At 44.5% G+C, this 15,738-nt stretch overlaps 2 protein-coding genes across 2 annotated transcripts; both read left to right on the plus strand.

Moving 5' to 3' along the window:
* Nucleotides 1-6,860: 6,860 nt before the first annotated feature.
* Nucleotides 6,861-10,417, plus strand: LOC128730464 (uncharacterized). The gene is made up of 7 exons (XM_053823510.1): nt 6,861-7,870; nt 8,171-8,513; nt 8,634-8,760; nt 8,902-8,980; nt 9,377-9,516; nt 9,584-9,675; nt 9,778-10,417. Exons 1-7 carry the CDS (start codon nt 6,861-6,863, stop codon nt 9,895-9,897), a joined length of 1,911 nt encoding a protein of 636 aa, XP_053679485.1. The 3' UTR covers nt 9,898-10,417.
* Nucleotides 10,418-12,130: 1,713 nt separating this feature from the next.
* Nucleotides 12,131-15,630, plus strand: LOC128724409 (uncharacterized). Its single transcript, XM_053818138.1, has 6 exons — nt 12,131-12,447; nt 13,494-13,629; nt 13,735-13,943; nt 14,036-14,059; nt 14,143-15,308; nt 15,410-15,630. Exons 1-6 carry the CDS (start codon nt 12,131-12,133, stop codon nt 15,628-15,630), a joined length of 2,073 nt encoding a protein of 690 aa, XP_053674113.1.
* Nucleotides 15,631-15,738: the final 108 nt, after the last annotated feature.

Below are 15,738 nucleotides of genomic sequence, written 5' to 3' on the forward strand. Positions count from 1 at the left end.
AAATATTGTAACGTAAAATTTTGTTTCGATTGAGTTGTTTACCCAAGCCAAAGAGTTAAGTGTTAGAAATCGAATCAACGAAAACCAAACATGTTAGCTATGACTTAAAATTTCCATGCAGGAGGCACTAGTGTAATATGAAAAGCTTCCTGTCATTCAAGCTCCGGTGCAACAAGGTTTATACAGATGTTTGCATGCAATATTCCACTCAAGCTGTTGTAAAGTTAGCTTTTCCTTTGGTAGAATCATATGATGGATAGCTATTTTCGCTGGTATAGGATAGTCTTCCTCGGATAACAAATTGATACCACTGGATCTAATTCGAACCAATAGTGCACAACAGCTTGGTCAGTATATAACAGAAAAAAAACGTCGGGCCAACGGTGCAGAACGTTCAACAGGAAGGGTTTTCTTTGGCATTTCCCTCCGCTATAGCGATGAAACTCTCGTATTTTCCATCTCGTTTTCATTAACGGGTGCGTCCACTTGTTGATCGTGTGCCTTCGCGAGCGAATTCGCTTCGATACTGCCTCACCGTTTTGCTATCACATTGGCGAACGGAAGCACGTGGGCTTACGAAAAGTGTCATCAATCAAAACTGTTTATGCGTATCCCGTTCCGCACTTCATCCGCCATTCGTCGTGACCACCGTTAATGAATGACAGTCGAGCGGGCCAGGGATATACCAAACAAGATAACAAGTTTTGCGAACTGTGAAATATTCGTCCTGATGGACGACCAACCTGATGGCTACTCTCCCATTGCCATCAACGTGGGACCCATCCCACGAGCACCTAACTGAACCGATAATTTTGGCACATTATTCGATCGATTTGTTAACGGAAAGGAGTGTCGTTTTTTGAATAACACAATTAACTATCACTGTCAGGATGCAAACAGTTGCTTATTGCCACAGTTCATTAGCTAAATGATATTTTACACTGTTGCTGCTTCTCGGCTTGTGTTCTTTTAGCTCGGTGCGGCAGAAAAAAATCTCGCATAACAGCGCTTTGCTTTCCCGTGGAAAACTCTGTGGATAACAACGCAAATCTGGCTAGAGCCACGCTGTGTACTAGGCTTCGGGTTACGCAAGTGTAAACGATTTAGCCTGACTTGCAGTACCTGTTGAATATCGCGCCCGAAAGGGGGGGCCTTTGCGCTTCCGGCCAAACGGTTGTTCGAGTGGGCATGTATGATAACTTGGCAAAAAATAAGCGCATATGGATGTGCGTGAGGATGAGTCGAGACTCCATCGGAAAATGGCGCCACCAGAACGACGGAATGTGGTCACGAACCGGAGGGGATGTAGGTGAACAAACAACAACCCATCGTGGACGTTTCATTTAGTCGGCACGCACAACATGGCATTTGTGGCGAAGAAATCCGTTTACTGATTTGCATTCGCAAGGATTCTCGGTGATGCTCGCGCGTTCCAAACCACGACGCAATCGAACGTTGCGAAGCGACCCGCGAGCAGAAGCAAAATGGGAAGCGATGGAATCGTTAAGCGATAAATCATCACCCGAAGCCAAAAAGGATTACCGAAGGGCACGGGATACACGTGGTGTGATGATTTATGGTTTTCTTCTCGAATGATATCAGTAGTGATCTGCTACAGTGAGTGTAGGTGTGGGTATGGGTGTTTTTTTTTTTGTTTCTTCTGTGTGCCTTGCATGCTGTCGCCGATGGCGCCAAAATAAGTGACGTAATTCAAGGACTGCAAAACACATGTAGAACGACACTCTCGAGCGGCACAAACACACCCTCACCATGTGAGGCAGTCAAGCGCGATGGGTCAATTATTTTCATCGTTTCAGTGTTTGCTAAAGCGAACAATGATGCGATAAGCCCTCGAGCACGCAACGGTTCGTCAATTAACGATGGACGGTCCTCTGTCACCGCAGGACTAAAACATCATACATGTTGTTCCGTGGATCAATTCATTAACGTACGCTGCCCGGTAGGGGTGAGAGATTGAACCGGAAGCACAGCAGGCTTAGCTGGTTGATGCTGAGGTGGGAAAAAGGACGACATAGCTGTGCCCCATGCCTGCTGTAGGTATGTGGAGTTCATCGCTTGTCATTGGTCTCTGGTTTCCTTGTTTGGGAGCTTGACACGCACAACAGGCACTATGGCAGTGGTTTTCTCCTTTAATGAGCCATCCGATATCAACTTCCATTCAACAGTACACCTGTTGTTATTCAACGGGCTTTATCGTTTTTGCCAAGAAAGCCCTCTTAAAGGTCTGCTTGGAGCGTAAAATGCCTATAGTTTCCCTCGCAAGTGGCGTTTGGAGGTTTCGCCGACGCAAGTGGGTGACATTTTCTGCCAAAGGATCTTAAACTACCAAGCTGCTACAGAGTTCCACTAGTGCGAAGAGTGGTGATAAAAATAACTTCACCGTGATAGGTAATCGCTGAATGGCTACATGGTCTCCCATCCACATTTCGAGACTTGTGTGGGATGTTGCTGGAACGAGGAACTCAAGGCAGAAGTGCGAGGGAGGATCACACAAAAAACCACCGCTACTCCACACAACAAAAACCGCACAATACCGCTCATGGGGCTCACTGCAGTCGTTGTCCTTTGGCGGGGTGATGAATTTGTTTTTCCGTACCATCGCTGTCGGTGGCTACCACATCCCCCATCCCAGTGCACGAGTCTCGCCATAAGGTAAGCGGAAACAACGAAGGAAAAAAAAACGCGCCAGCGCCGATCCCCGTCCTGTCGTCCTAGGTCGGGAAACCCGTGCGTCGCACGCTGTCACACGGTCTAACGGTCGATTTGCCGGAGCGGTCGCAGTATGCGTGTATGCGTAGTCCTGAACCGCCTACTGGTCCACGCTGTGGGCCGATCAACTGGTGACTAGCCCGCACACTATGCCGTTGCTGTAGTTACTATCCTCGCCACCGCGGGCTGGGATGAAGATGTCTTTTACATGCCGCGAGTCGGTGCCAGCTCAGTCAGTCGTCCGTACGCGTCCAGTAGGATCGGGTCGTTTTGGTTCGGTTCCCCCATCACCATGGTGGATTGGCATTGGATCTCAGTCTGCCGTCTGCCCCATACCACTGCCGAAGACAGCAGTGTCGTTTCATCTCATCTAATTTCATACTTATTCAAATTCTATGTCTCTGGCCAAGTGTGTGCACGAGAGTGAAGGTGCCAAAGTGTCAGCCGTGTAGTGCAACCGTACGGTTCCGTGGTGTGAAATATGTAATACTCGCCGACAAAGCTATCCTAGCCAAGACTACGACGTACGACTGTTGGATTACCTCTCATCTGTGTTCGCCAACCACATTGGGCACGCCAGGCACGGCCAGGAAAAAAAACCAAAACCGGTATCAGTTGAAAGACGTCGCTGCCGTAAAGCCGGTAAATCTACTTTGCAACCGATAGAGAACCCCGATGGATCCCTTCATTGCTGATTGGGAATTTTTTACTCGATCTTTATGGTCCTTGATAAAAGTTTGTGCTACCAGCAAAAGTGCGATTAGTTGACATTTTTATGTAAAAATATGAAAACAGCTTGACAGAATCTTATAAGTGCAATAGTTTTGACCAATTCAAATTTTGGTTTTTCTGACATTTTTAAGTCACTCAGGACGTGTATCCTAAAAATCTATTCTTGATCTTGAGTGCTAAGACTATTTCTGTTCTAATCCTGAATTATGGTTAATCTACTGTAAAAATAATACCCTAATGATGTATTTTTGTTGAACTAAATCAAATGGTTGTTATCTAGTGGAAACAAAAGAGGGGATTGAAAGAGCTATCAAAATTTATAATTAAAATTAAACACATTTTTTAACTGGTTTACTACTTCAAATTATTACTAACGATCAACCTACAATCATACATTGTGAAAAATTTACATAACGATGTGCAAAAAATGACTACTCAATACAGTCCAACGTTGTTTAGTTTTGTGCTAAATTTTGTTTGTTATCAAGTGCAAATTTTTAAAAGAGGTACTGATCTCGAAACTACGCATTTTGAAAAACATAGTTTCTATTTTTTTTCCACTATCCTACAACCCAACACTCGATGCTTCCAACCTCTCCATCACGTCGATATCTGATGAGCGTCAGGATACGATATTATGATAGGATAATTTATCATGTGTTTGTCGTGCATTACACACTGATCCACAGAACGCCACCCTCGACGGCCGTCGCCACTCGTTTTCGAACTGACCTCTCGATTACCCCCATCCTTTTCTAGCGCTTTTTCTAACGCTTCCGTGCCCGACTGCTGTTGATTATTATTTACGCTGTCTCGAATATGGTATGCTACTGCTGCTTCATTACAGTGCCTTTATTGTTGCAAATGTACATTCAGTCAGCAGGCACGTCTTGGCCACAGCGTCACTTTATTTGTATCACTCGGCATCGTCTGTGGCAGCATATCCTTCATCATCGCTGTCGATTGAGACAGAGTGAGCGATTAAGTTCTCCTTTAAACCACCACTCCCTGTTGGGTGACAGGTCTACTGGTGTACTGAACCATTCCTTCCATCAATGTTTATTACCTGCGGAGTATAAAATTGATGGGGCCTGTACCAATATCGTTCCCCACATATTCCGTTCCTTTGGAAGCGCTTTTGCTGAAGAAAAAAAAATTGTCGGTAAACCTGAGCTTAGATCGGTGGGCGTGTTAGCTTTAGGAGATAAAACTCTAGCCCTAGAATCTTGCTGTGAATTCCGTGAGGTGGAGCAAAAGGATCAGAAACGTCGGTAAGACAAGAAATTAATTAAATTTATCTTTTCCTCCGTTGCTTCCTTGCTGGTGACACTTTACGATTAGCTTTCTAGTTCAGGTCCGGCTCTTTTTCCTGAAGTTTAGCTGTTTTGTTACCACGGAATTATTTAATTGCGATGATTTTTTTCCCATCCGACCCTGAGCCTGAGCCCAGAGCCAGAGAGGTACTTTTAGGTTTGTTCTACCAGTTTGTCCTGAGAGTTGTAGGGGATTACGATTTTCAAGTGAGATTGATGGAGGTCTTAGATGTAGCAAAGGATAAAACAGCGTGATATACAGATACTTTCTTCCTCGGGCCTAGCTGGACGATTCAATTAGAACTTTGACCTTTAGATACGGTCGCAACGCGTTTATGTAAACTATTGATGAGACGCATAACGATGAAAATCACGTTTCAAGACACAACAATATAATACCATGTTGCGTTTTTTTGTTCACAGCTCCGTACAACTATTAATTTAAGTTGCTAGATATAATTACGAGCCTCTAAATATAGCCACATAAATAAACTCAAAATTCATTTCCAAAACTCTCATACATTACTGTTGATATATTTATTATAATTAAATTTTGCTACTGTTGTAACTTACCCAACAGCTGGCATCATGGATATGTTTTCCAAAGCTTTTCGCCTTGCTGTGATTTGATCTGCAAAGCCGACACAAACATCGTTTACCTTTTGCTGACCTCTCGCTTTTCGAGCGACGATTTTTGGATGTTGGTATGGATTTCGAAAACACTGTTGCTGTACGTTTCGAGTATTGCTAACATCGACACTATGTGCTAAATCCAGCTAGGTAATCGATGTATCGTATGATAAGATGGTCATTATAGGAGACTAGACTTTGTGGCGCTTGTTCCGGAAAAGCAAGGTTCTCGTCTTTCTGGCTTTCATTGCAGGTGTTCCGATAAGAGATATATGTGTATTTTTTCCATTACATATGCATTAATTATTTCCTGATATTTTGTTATAACTTTTCTTTACTTTATGTGTAAGCTAACATCGCTGAAGAAAGTCAACAATCAAACTTATCAATGAAAATACCGGTGTCTATTTGAATCAACGTATTTAAAAAACATTTAATTGTGGCTGATTGTTTAATAAGCATACTAACATTTTCTTTTAAAATTTGAAACTAGTGTTCACTTCTGTCCATACAAACAACTTACACTTACAACAAATACAAAATAACCGAGTCAGCCCAGGATAAGACACTCAGCGGCTGTTGGGAGGAAATGCCCCTCAGCTCACAAATAATTATTCTAAATCTAAATACGGCCAGGTCGTCTTTAAATAAATAACAATAACAACAACAATAACAGATACAAAATAAAAGATTCGTGAAATATAAGATTACTTACGGTATTCCTATAAGTGATATGATAAGTTATTCCTTATTCTTTCCTATGATGAGTAAGATATTCCTCAATAAAAACCTGAAATTGATCCTTCTTGATTCGGATCACTTGAAATGTTCCGTAAGGTTTTACTGACACTTGTCACATGCACCGGGCAACAATTCGCAGAACCTATTTTCATGAGCTCTGAGTTGCGAATAATTTGAAACCGAATCTCATCATTGCTCAAAATACGGATTTAATGGCTGACGATAAAATTTCCACCATGGCAGGAAGAGTTTAGCCGGAACCAAGGATTATCAGATTTGTACAGCGCATCGTCTAATTTTACCTCATTTCGGTGGTTTTGAGTTGCGTTGTGATCTCTTAATCCCAACAGTATGAGACGATGTATGCCTGAATTCCTTCTTCAAAATGTATCATGCTTTGTATATAAATCTGGATTTCAATTTAGAGTCTTCTTTTTATTTTTAAGCACAATGAAATACTTGTAATTTATTTGTGTTGCATTTTTGTTACTTTATTAATTCACGAGTTATGGATCAAAAATATTTTTTGTAGACAATTTATTCTAAAATAATACACTTTTGAGCTTACAATATTAAACAGAAGATTATGAGCTGCAAAAGATTGAAATTATTTTGTAACAATTTTTTAAATTGATACTTTATAGTGACTTCGCTTGCGACTTTTTTTTTGTACGGCATCTGTAAACTTTTGCACGTATTGTGTATTACAGTGAAATGAAATCTCGCGTCAACCATACCGACAGTACGTCGATCAAATCGATCAGCTCTGAGGATGTCAGCACTCAGCAGCACTACCACGGCAACATGTGCTGCAGCGCAGAGGCGAAAAATCCCGCCTTCAAACGTGGCCGCCAGCTGCAGCAGATGCAGATGATCATACTTCCCTTCATTCCCATATTGGCGTTGATTGTTCAGACTTCGTACGAGATGATCGAGATTGTAAGCTACCGCATGGAAGTGACGGAGATCGAAAACCAAGTCACAATGGCAACGGACCTGGGAAAAGTGGTCACGCGTCTGCAACAGGAGCGCTCCGATGTAGCTTTCTACATTTACACGAATGGCATCACTCTTAGGAGAAATTTGAACGACACGTTTCTGGAGACCGATCTTGCTTTAGACAACATGTCCTCTTGGCCGGACATTTCTATACGCACCGTTCAGCCCAACAATGGCGAAGTAACGTGGCTCAACATGAGCGAGTTTCGCGAAACGCTGCAAGAATTTCGAGCAAACATCAGTTCCGAGGATAGCACCGTACCGCAGATATTGCGCTGGTACACAACAGCTAACGCGGCCTTGCTCGAACATCTCACCAACCAAATTAAAGATGCAAATAAGAGTGGTGTATGGCGGTTTCTGCTCAGTTTCAAGAACTTGCTACGAAGTATCGAAAGCCTTGACATATCGTCCGTGTACGGCATTAATTACTATGGACGCGGCTATCTGTCACCCGACTCATACATCAAGTACGTTCAGCATGACATTCTTGGCCGGGACCTGTTGAATGGCTCATTGCACTTCGTGCCGTCGCTGAAGGTAATCTATAAAAACATTACACTCACAATGCGTAGCTATGGCAACATCACGCAGTGGAGTAAAACTATCCAGAAAAATCTGCGTCGTAAGGGAAATGTAGGAGATGCGCGCTCCTACTACGAATCCATGGCCTACTACATCGACGAGCTCAGAAAGCTTCAGAGAGCGCTCCGTTCGATTATTCGGTTAGTATGTGTGGATATCAAACGGAAATATGTTGATTTAGATTCATGCTAGTATAATTATAAAAATTAATTAGGCCTTTTTTCCTAAATTTTTTTATACACTTTATTAGCTGTATAACTGAGCATTCTAGTTGATATTACACATGAGCTAATGTGACCCGTAAATGTGTTTTAAGTTAATTTTAAAGCTTTATACTCGTTTGCTCTCATGAGTATTTGGGATTACAACCCACGCCGTTTCGTTACACATACACCTAGACGATGTCAGGTCATCGTATTCCCTTTACTCTTCACCAACAGGAATGAAGTACAAAAAGTGCTTCAATCGGCGGACAACATGGAAACGTTCGGCATAGCCATCTTGGTGGTTGTTCTGATCGTGTCCCCAATCATCATTATACTGGTTCGGAATGCGGCTGCCACCATCCAACTGTACGCCATTAATTTGGCTCACAAGGCAAAGGAATTGAAACGCGAGAAACGCAAATCCGACTCTCTGCTGTTCCAGATGCTGCCACCGACGGTGGCCACTCAGCTAAAGCAAGCCCAAACGGTCCCTGCGGAGTACTACTCGGCAGTGACGATATTTTTCAGCGACATCGTCGGCTTTACCGAAATTGCTGCGGAATGCACACCACTCGAGGTACGCACCTTGCTCCCACGTGAATATGCCACCATTCATGAGACTTATATCCAACTGTACTTGCTAACGTATTTCTCCTCGACATGCTACTGCTGGTCACCAATCACGACCGAGGCACAGGTGGTCTCGTTCCTGAATGCCATCTATCGGATGTTCGATGAGCGTATCGAGTGCTACGATGTATACAAAATTGAAACGATCGGCGACTCATACATGGTGGCGTCCGGATTGCCAGTTAAAAACGGTGGTAGCCTCTATTTCAAGTCACCCTTTCTCGAGAAGACATAGTTCACAGTTCGTGTAAGAAGCCCATGTTAATATTTTTTATCTTTTTTTTTCTCCCTTACGCGCTGCACATTCCGCTGCTACTTGCGATGGGAATCCGCAGGCAACAAACACGTTGCGGAAATTGCAACTATGGCCCTAGATCTGTTGGATGCCTCCGGCTATTTTAGCATCCCACACAAGTAAGTATGTTTAGCATTTTGAGATTGTTTATTCCCGTTGTAATGTGCGTAAAGTGTATAAGCACATCGTCCGTTCCAATCCTCAACTCAAGGCAAATTTTTCATATAACACCTTAAATATTACTGTTTTTTGTATAGTTTTACAGATTAGTTTTTAAAGCATCAGTCATGTTTTGGAATTTATTTTTCATTTAATTTCATTCTGTTTATTGAACTTATTCAGTGGATCTGGAAGCTTCTATAAAATGAACAAACAATAACAACTAATTCCGAGAGTCAATGCAAAGCGTTCAGCTCATGGAGGCGCCTAGTACTTCGTACGAAAGATGCATTGCAGAACATAGTTCTATGGCATAGTGTCGATTGAAATAACTAATTATCTTTCTCCCATTTTAGAGCTAATGAACCCGTGCAAATACGTTGTGGCATACATACTGGGCCAGTCGTCGCCGGCATCGTTGGTACAAAAATGCCGAGATACTGTCTGTTCGGTGATACGGTGAACACTGCCTCCCGAATGGAATCAACTGGTGAGGGTAAGATCAACCGATTTGCGTTCATTGCCCACCAGCACTATTTAACTGTTTTGATCCGATTATACAGCACTAAAGATTCACATTTCCGCTGAAATGAACGAAGCCCTGGTCAAAGTGGGAGGATTCAAAACAGAACACCGAGGATTGATCGATGTGAAGGTGAGCTGCTATCGGTGTGCTAGTGTGGAACAGGACACGAAGCGTCTGTTTCCTGGTACGCAAAACGCTCATACTTATTTCCCTTATGCACGTACTCCGTAGGGTAAAGGATTGATGGACACCTACTGGTTGACGTGCAAGGAAGGCGCAACCCCCAACAATAGTCACGATGAGGTGGCGTGGTTTGCCGACATGAAGCCGGTGTATTTAAAAATAGTTTAATAAAGCGTAGCCCACGGGAAAACGGTTGTGCTGCAAAGGTAGACCAATTCAGGATGATTGTGTCTCGAAAGACCAGCGTAGGGATGCTCGAAGCGATGCCCGCGTTTTTCTGTATTTTTTCCTCCCATATAAGAATAGCTATGGAATAATCTATTACTACAGCGCATTAAGCTAATGATTTTATCTGACTCGTAACCGTGAGGCATAAATGATATCTTAAAAATTACATTCGTGTTGCTTCAGCATGATTCGTTGGAAAAAAAATCAAAAAAAAAAAAAAGAAAACTTATTGTAACGCGCTGTCTACCACTATAACAAAATGTACAATACCAATTCATTGCTATTCCTATGCACATTATTAATCATCCAGTTAGTAAAACGTAATGTTAAATGTGTGATTGCGTAACGATACAAACAAACAAATGCCAAATACAGTCAAGAAAAAGCCATCATAGATGCTTATCATTATCGCATGACGATGAAAAGCTCGCACCGAAACGAAACAACCCGTCGTGCGATGGCATTCGATGTGGGTAGCGCCGACCGCTTTAGCAACACCAACAAATTACCTTTCCACGTCAAAACAAAGTGACAATCTGATAAACACTACCGATGCAGAAATAATCTGCCTGTAATGCCACCCACTCTTACCGCGTGTGTTCCGAGGGAACCCGCGTGTTCTGGGAATGCTCCGTGATACCCAACACCGGAGCCGGAGCCGGAGCCATGCGAGTAAGCTGTGAGCAATTATATTTGTCCCGAGCATCAGACGTGCCCCCGGAAACGTGCCGCTTCTGGCGATGAATGGGCGTCAACCGCGTCCAAAGTTTCCATGGGGGCCATGGAGCCCGGAGCATGGGAACACTTCATTAACCGAACGCCAATATTATGGTTTACGGTTTCGCGGTGTATTTTAGCTTCCGCTTCGTTCGATTCATGTTTTGATTTGTTGATCCCCCGGTTCGCACGCAGCAACGTAAACACGGTGACGCTGGCGCGATGTAATGATTGGCTCGGCCAAGGATTTTCCAGCTCACGCCGCGAACCATTGCGGTTGTGCATTAGCTTTCCCGCTTTCAGGCCTCGAATGGCCGTTAATTGCGCGAAAAGGACCAATTTTACGACTGTATTCAGTTACGTGTTTGCTAATTTAGCCAATTTCGGTCCCACCCCGACAACCCCAAAGGAATCGGTCGGTCAAAACAATGCCATGAAGCGCTTCCCAGGGCAATGATTCACGTGCGCGAACAATCATCGCTTGGCGTCCCATCCAGGCCGGTAATTCGATATTCAGTCGTACCGTTCCCAGCGTGGAGGCACGCTCAGGAAAAGCCAAGAAGATCATCATTCCGATGGCACCAGCGTGGATTTTCCGTGCGGCATGGCATGTTGGCCAGGAGCGACGAAATCGGCCCTCGGCTCTGCACGAGCTCAAATGATAACATTATCCGTTCCGCTACCGGCAGCGATCGGCATCGCTAGTGCATCCTGTCGTGCCTTACGGTTGCCGTTTGGCAGCCTAATTAGTGACATCGGGTATCAAACCGCGGCACGCCGGCATTCAACCGTAGCTCTCGGGCTCCTAGCGACACGTGTACGCCGCTCGCACCCATTCGGCTGTATCGGGTAGATGAGAGAAACTCCGGACGCCCGAGCGCGCGTATAAAAGTATGACGTCGTGTCCTGCAGAGATGTAGTTTCCGTTCGTACGTGGCGTAGCATAGGCCGCTCGGTTTCGGTGGCAGCATCCTTCCGACCAGCTGCTCAGTGGCATTCCGTGGCAGGGCATTGATTATTCTCCGGCAGTTTTTGTACGGATTACGGTGTGTGTGCGGCAGGTGGAGCCTGTAAACGATCGCTAATACATGTGCATGTGCGGTGGATGTTTGATTGATTCCGCTTTATCCACTTTTGTGCTTCCGGTTCGGTGCGTTCGTTTGCTCGCGTTTCGATGCCACAAAAATCGCAATAGATTATCGATGCTAGCGTGCAAGCAGAAGGCAAACAAACACCGTCTTTTTATTCGTGTTTGACGAACGAGCGATAACAATAACACGAGAAGCTGAACATCTAATATTGTTACAGCGATGCAAGGATCAAAAAATCGGTAAACAACACCGGCGCGTGGCTTGAACTTGAACGGTGCGGTGAATGCAGTGCCGTTTCATCGTGAAAACGAATCGATTGGACCGTAGCGCGCGTCGACGTCGCACACGACTATCGGAGGCATTAAATGCTGGAGCGGACGCAGGTGACCGTGCATCCACCACCGGACGACCCTGTTCCGCCGGAGAGGCCAATCCTTGGCGTTTACCCAACGGGCACCGAAATACCGACGCCGAATGCACCGAAATGTCCGTACGAGCTGGATCGGCTGGCCGTGGGCACCAGGGGCGTTCCCGGCGAGCTGTCCAGGGTGAGGGACCTATCGCTAAAGTCATCCCCCTCGATTGCGACCTCCACGTCGAGACAATCGACGTCCTGCTCGGATGTGGCCCTCGACAAGGAGGTAACAATGTACGGGTGTTTCAAATTCAATCCCAGTTCAAGGTGAGCGTGCATATTAAATTTTTAAACGTGCCACTCGCGAAAAAATCGACATCGTGCTTGGCAGCCAACATCGGCATGCCCTCATTACCGATGGTTTGTCCCACATAGAGCGATTGGTGCATACAATTTTCCCGCCATTTTGTGCTTCCCTGCTTCCGTTCTGAATTCCGTTCCGTTCACGTTCCGTTCCGTTATAAATTATCTAACAAATATATTATTGTTTCGCACACGCCAACCTCAATTGTCCGCACCCCGGACACAATCGGTTCGTGTTACGTTGATATTTTAATTATCAAAAAAGATTGATAACAAGGCCATTTCGGGAATGCCTACGATTGACAAGCAAGTTGTGTTAAATCAATCGTATAGATAGTATGGTATTTTCGTTAGATCTGCAATTCTCGAACAATGAGGAATTACACGCAATTTTTGCTAGCTTTACTGCTCCATATACAGGAATTATTAGAACTTTTTTGATTTATTTACTTAGCAAGAAAAATCAAAATGCGTGCAGCAACTGAAGTAAAGAAATAAATGGCTCTTTTGATATAACCAGATATAAAATTTATAAGATTAAGTTAGCATCAGTTTTACTGCTTGTAACATTTTTACTAAGCAACTTTATTTGACAATATAAATTTTAAAAATATACAAACAATGATACGATTGTGTAACTATCTATAGGTTTATTAAATTAATATAAATGTCTATGAAGTCAAAAATAAATCAATAAGCTAATAATGGCTTGATTAATCAATTAATAATTGCTGCTTTGAAAATCGAATGGTATAGAACTGAATGCAGCTGACCACATGGTTATGATTTTACGCACTTTTTATATACCTTCAGCATCCCGCACCACTGCAACTCGAACATCAGTACATAGCTTTTACATACCAGATGTCAATACTTACTTTACATGGTAGACGGCAAGCACCGGTACAACATATCATTGCAATGGCACAGACTAATTTTTCGTGCACTTTGTGTCGTAAATATTCCAGTCTTACACGTTTGTTTTGTATGGTATTACATTTTACTAACAGAAATGCCCGGCGCTTATTCATGACGCACATGCTGATAGTACTGCTCATTCCAATTGCATCGGTCGTAATACAAAACATGATACTACTCCAGCAACACGTGAAATCTTACCGCACTACAGTGATGGGTGATGAAGAAGTACGGAATCAAGCTGCAACATTGCCACGCATTATTCCCTCTCCGCTCTGCCTTGGCTTTCGTTTAATTAAAACACGATCTGGTCGTGTTTCGTAACCATTTCAGATGGCGCTAACGATTAACATAACGCGCCTGTTGAATGTGATTCAAAATGAGCGGATGAGTCTTGTGTACTACATGATGACGGGCAAAAATCAAACGCAGGTCCAGCTAGCTATCGCCAACACGAACGACGCCCTGACGCACCTTGGGGAGGAAGTGAGCTATCTGCTTCCGTCGGGTGCGATCAACGAGACGCTTTTATCCGAAATGAGGTAGTACAGAACACGCAAAAACCGCCATTGCACTCGTGCGAACATTTTTTGAAATCCATCCACTAAACATTGTGTTTCGAAAAATTTTCAAGCAAAGCAAGGGATGTGATGCTTGGGTAATTGTTTGACGCAAAATTCGCACCTGATAATGTCATGCTCGCGTGATGGTTTTTGTCTCTTGAATTCCCTTTTTTTCCAGAATTCACCGCCCCGAAAACGAAACATTCATCGGGCTGGCTTACTTCGAGCCGTACAACGCGCTCAACCGGTACATTATCAATCAGATTGTGCGCAGCACCGGTAAGTCGATCAGCTCGACCGTTTGGCGCCAGTTCGTGGTGTATAAAAACCTGATCGAGGCGATTGAAAGCATAAACATTGCCGCGATCCTGGTGCTGCAGTTCATTAGCAACGGCTACCTCGTGCTGTCCGATTACGCGCAGTTCGTACGCCGAGATTCCGGTGCTTTCGATTATCTAGCTTCGGCGCAGAACTTTATGACGTCGCTCAACATAATGTCCAAGGCGGAGTTCAAGGTGATGCAGCAATGGCGCAGCCAGGTGCTCATCAACATGTCCACCGAGTACCGCGCGGATGCGATGCTGGAATACTACTACTCGGTCACCACCATCCTGCGGAACTTGCAAATGGTGCAGGATCAGATTCAAACCGACGTGAAGCGAACGATCCACAGCGAGATCCGCAGTGCCAGGCATCACCAGTCGATCTCGATCGGACTGGTCGTGCTGATCTTCGTCATCGGTCCGATCCTGTTCTTCATGATACGAGTAGCCACCAACACGATACAGAACTACTCGACGAAGCTGATGGCACGCACGATGGAGCTAAGGATGGAAAAGGGCAAGTCCGATCGTCTGCTGTACCAGATGCTCCCGCCAGCCGTGGTGAAGCAGCTGAAGCAACAGCGCCAGGTACCGGCGGAAACGTTCGACGCGGTGACAATTTTCTTCAGCGACATCGTCGGTTTCACTGACATCTCGGCCAACAGCAGTGCGATGGAGGTGGTCACCATGCTCAACACGCTGTATCGCTTGTTCGACTCGATCATCCTCAAGTACGACGTGTACAAGGTGGAAACGATTGGTGACGCTTACATGGTGGTATCCGGTTTACCCCAGCGCAACGGAAACCGGCATGCCGGGGAGATTGCCATGATGTCGCTGGACTTGGTGTGTGGAATTTCGGGGTTCACGATACCGCACATGAAAAACCGAACTCTAGAGATTCGTGTCGGCATCAATACTGGACCGTGCGTGGCTGGTGTCGTTGGTACTACGATGCCGAGGTACTGCCTGTTTGGGGACACCATCAATACGGCCTCACGGATGGAATCGACCGGAGAACGTAAGCCACATACGACGAAAAGTTTAGTACGGCGAGGATGCCACTGATTTTGGTTTGTTTTTTTTTTTTGTTTCATCATTCGATTTATGCTCGATACGCAGCTATGAAGATACATATCTCGGAGAGTACCAAGGAAGTGCTGGACAAACTGGGAGGCTTCAAAATTAAGCTGCGCGGCACTGTGGATGTGAAGGGCAAAGGAACGATGGAAACATTCTGGCTGATGGGGCACACGCTGTACGAAAACCTCTCACCAGACATGCTGATACCGATGTACAAACAAAACGTCGTTACGGAGCCGGATTTCCTGCAAATCGTTTAATGAACATGTAATGGAAACGAGCGATGATATTTTTTTTTTCTTCGGTAACTGTGCAGTAGCATTAATTTAACTGTCGTTCGAGTATTCATCAATATTGCCTTACACCAG

Source organism: Anopheles nili, chromosome 2 (assembly GCF_943737925.1).
Source record: "Anopheles nili chromosome 2, idAnoNiliSN_F5_01, whole genome shotgun sequence".
Taxonomy (NCBI): domain Eukaryota; kingdom Metazoa; phylum Arthropoda; class Insecta; order Diptera; family Culicidae; genus Anopheles; species Anopheles nili.

Coding starts and splice junctions, on each gene's coding strand:
- LOC128730464 (XM_053823510.1), top strand. CDS start 6,861: ATGAAATCTCGCGTCAACCATACCGACAGTACGTCGATCAAATCGATC. Junction 8,761..8,901: donor ATTGCCAGTTAAAAACGGTG/GTAGCCTCTATT, acceptor GGGAATCCGCAG/GCAACAAACACGTTGCGGAA. Junction 8,981..9,376: donor TATTTTAGCATCCCACACAA/GTAAGTATGTTT, acceptor CTCCCATTTTAG/AGCTAATGAACCCGTGCAAA.
- LOC128724409 (XM_053818138.1), top strand. CDS start 12,131: ATGCTGGAGCGGACGCAGGTGACCGTGCATCCACCACCGGACGACCCT. Junction 13,630..13,734: donor CAGTGATGGGTGATGAAGAA/GTACGGAATCAA, acceptor TAACCATTTCAG/ATGGCGCTAACGATTAACAT. Junction 15,309..15,409: donor GATGGAATCGACCGGAGAAC/GTAAGCCACATA, acceptor CTCGATACGCAG/CTATGAAGATACATATCTCG.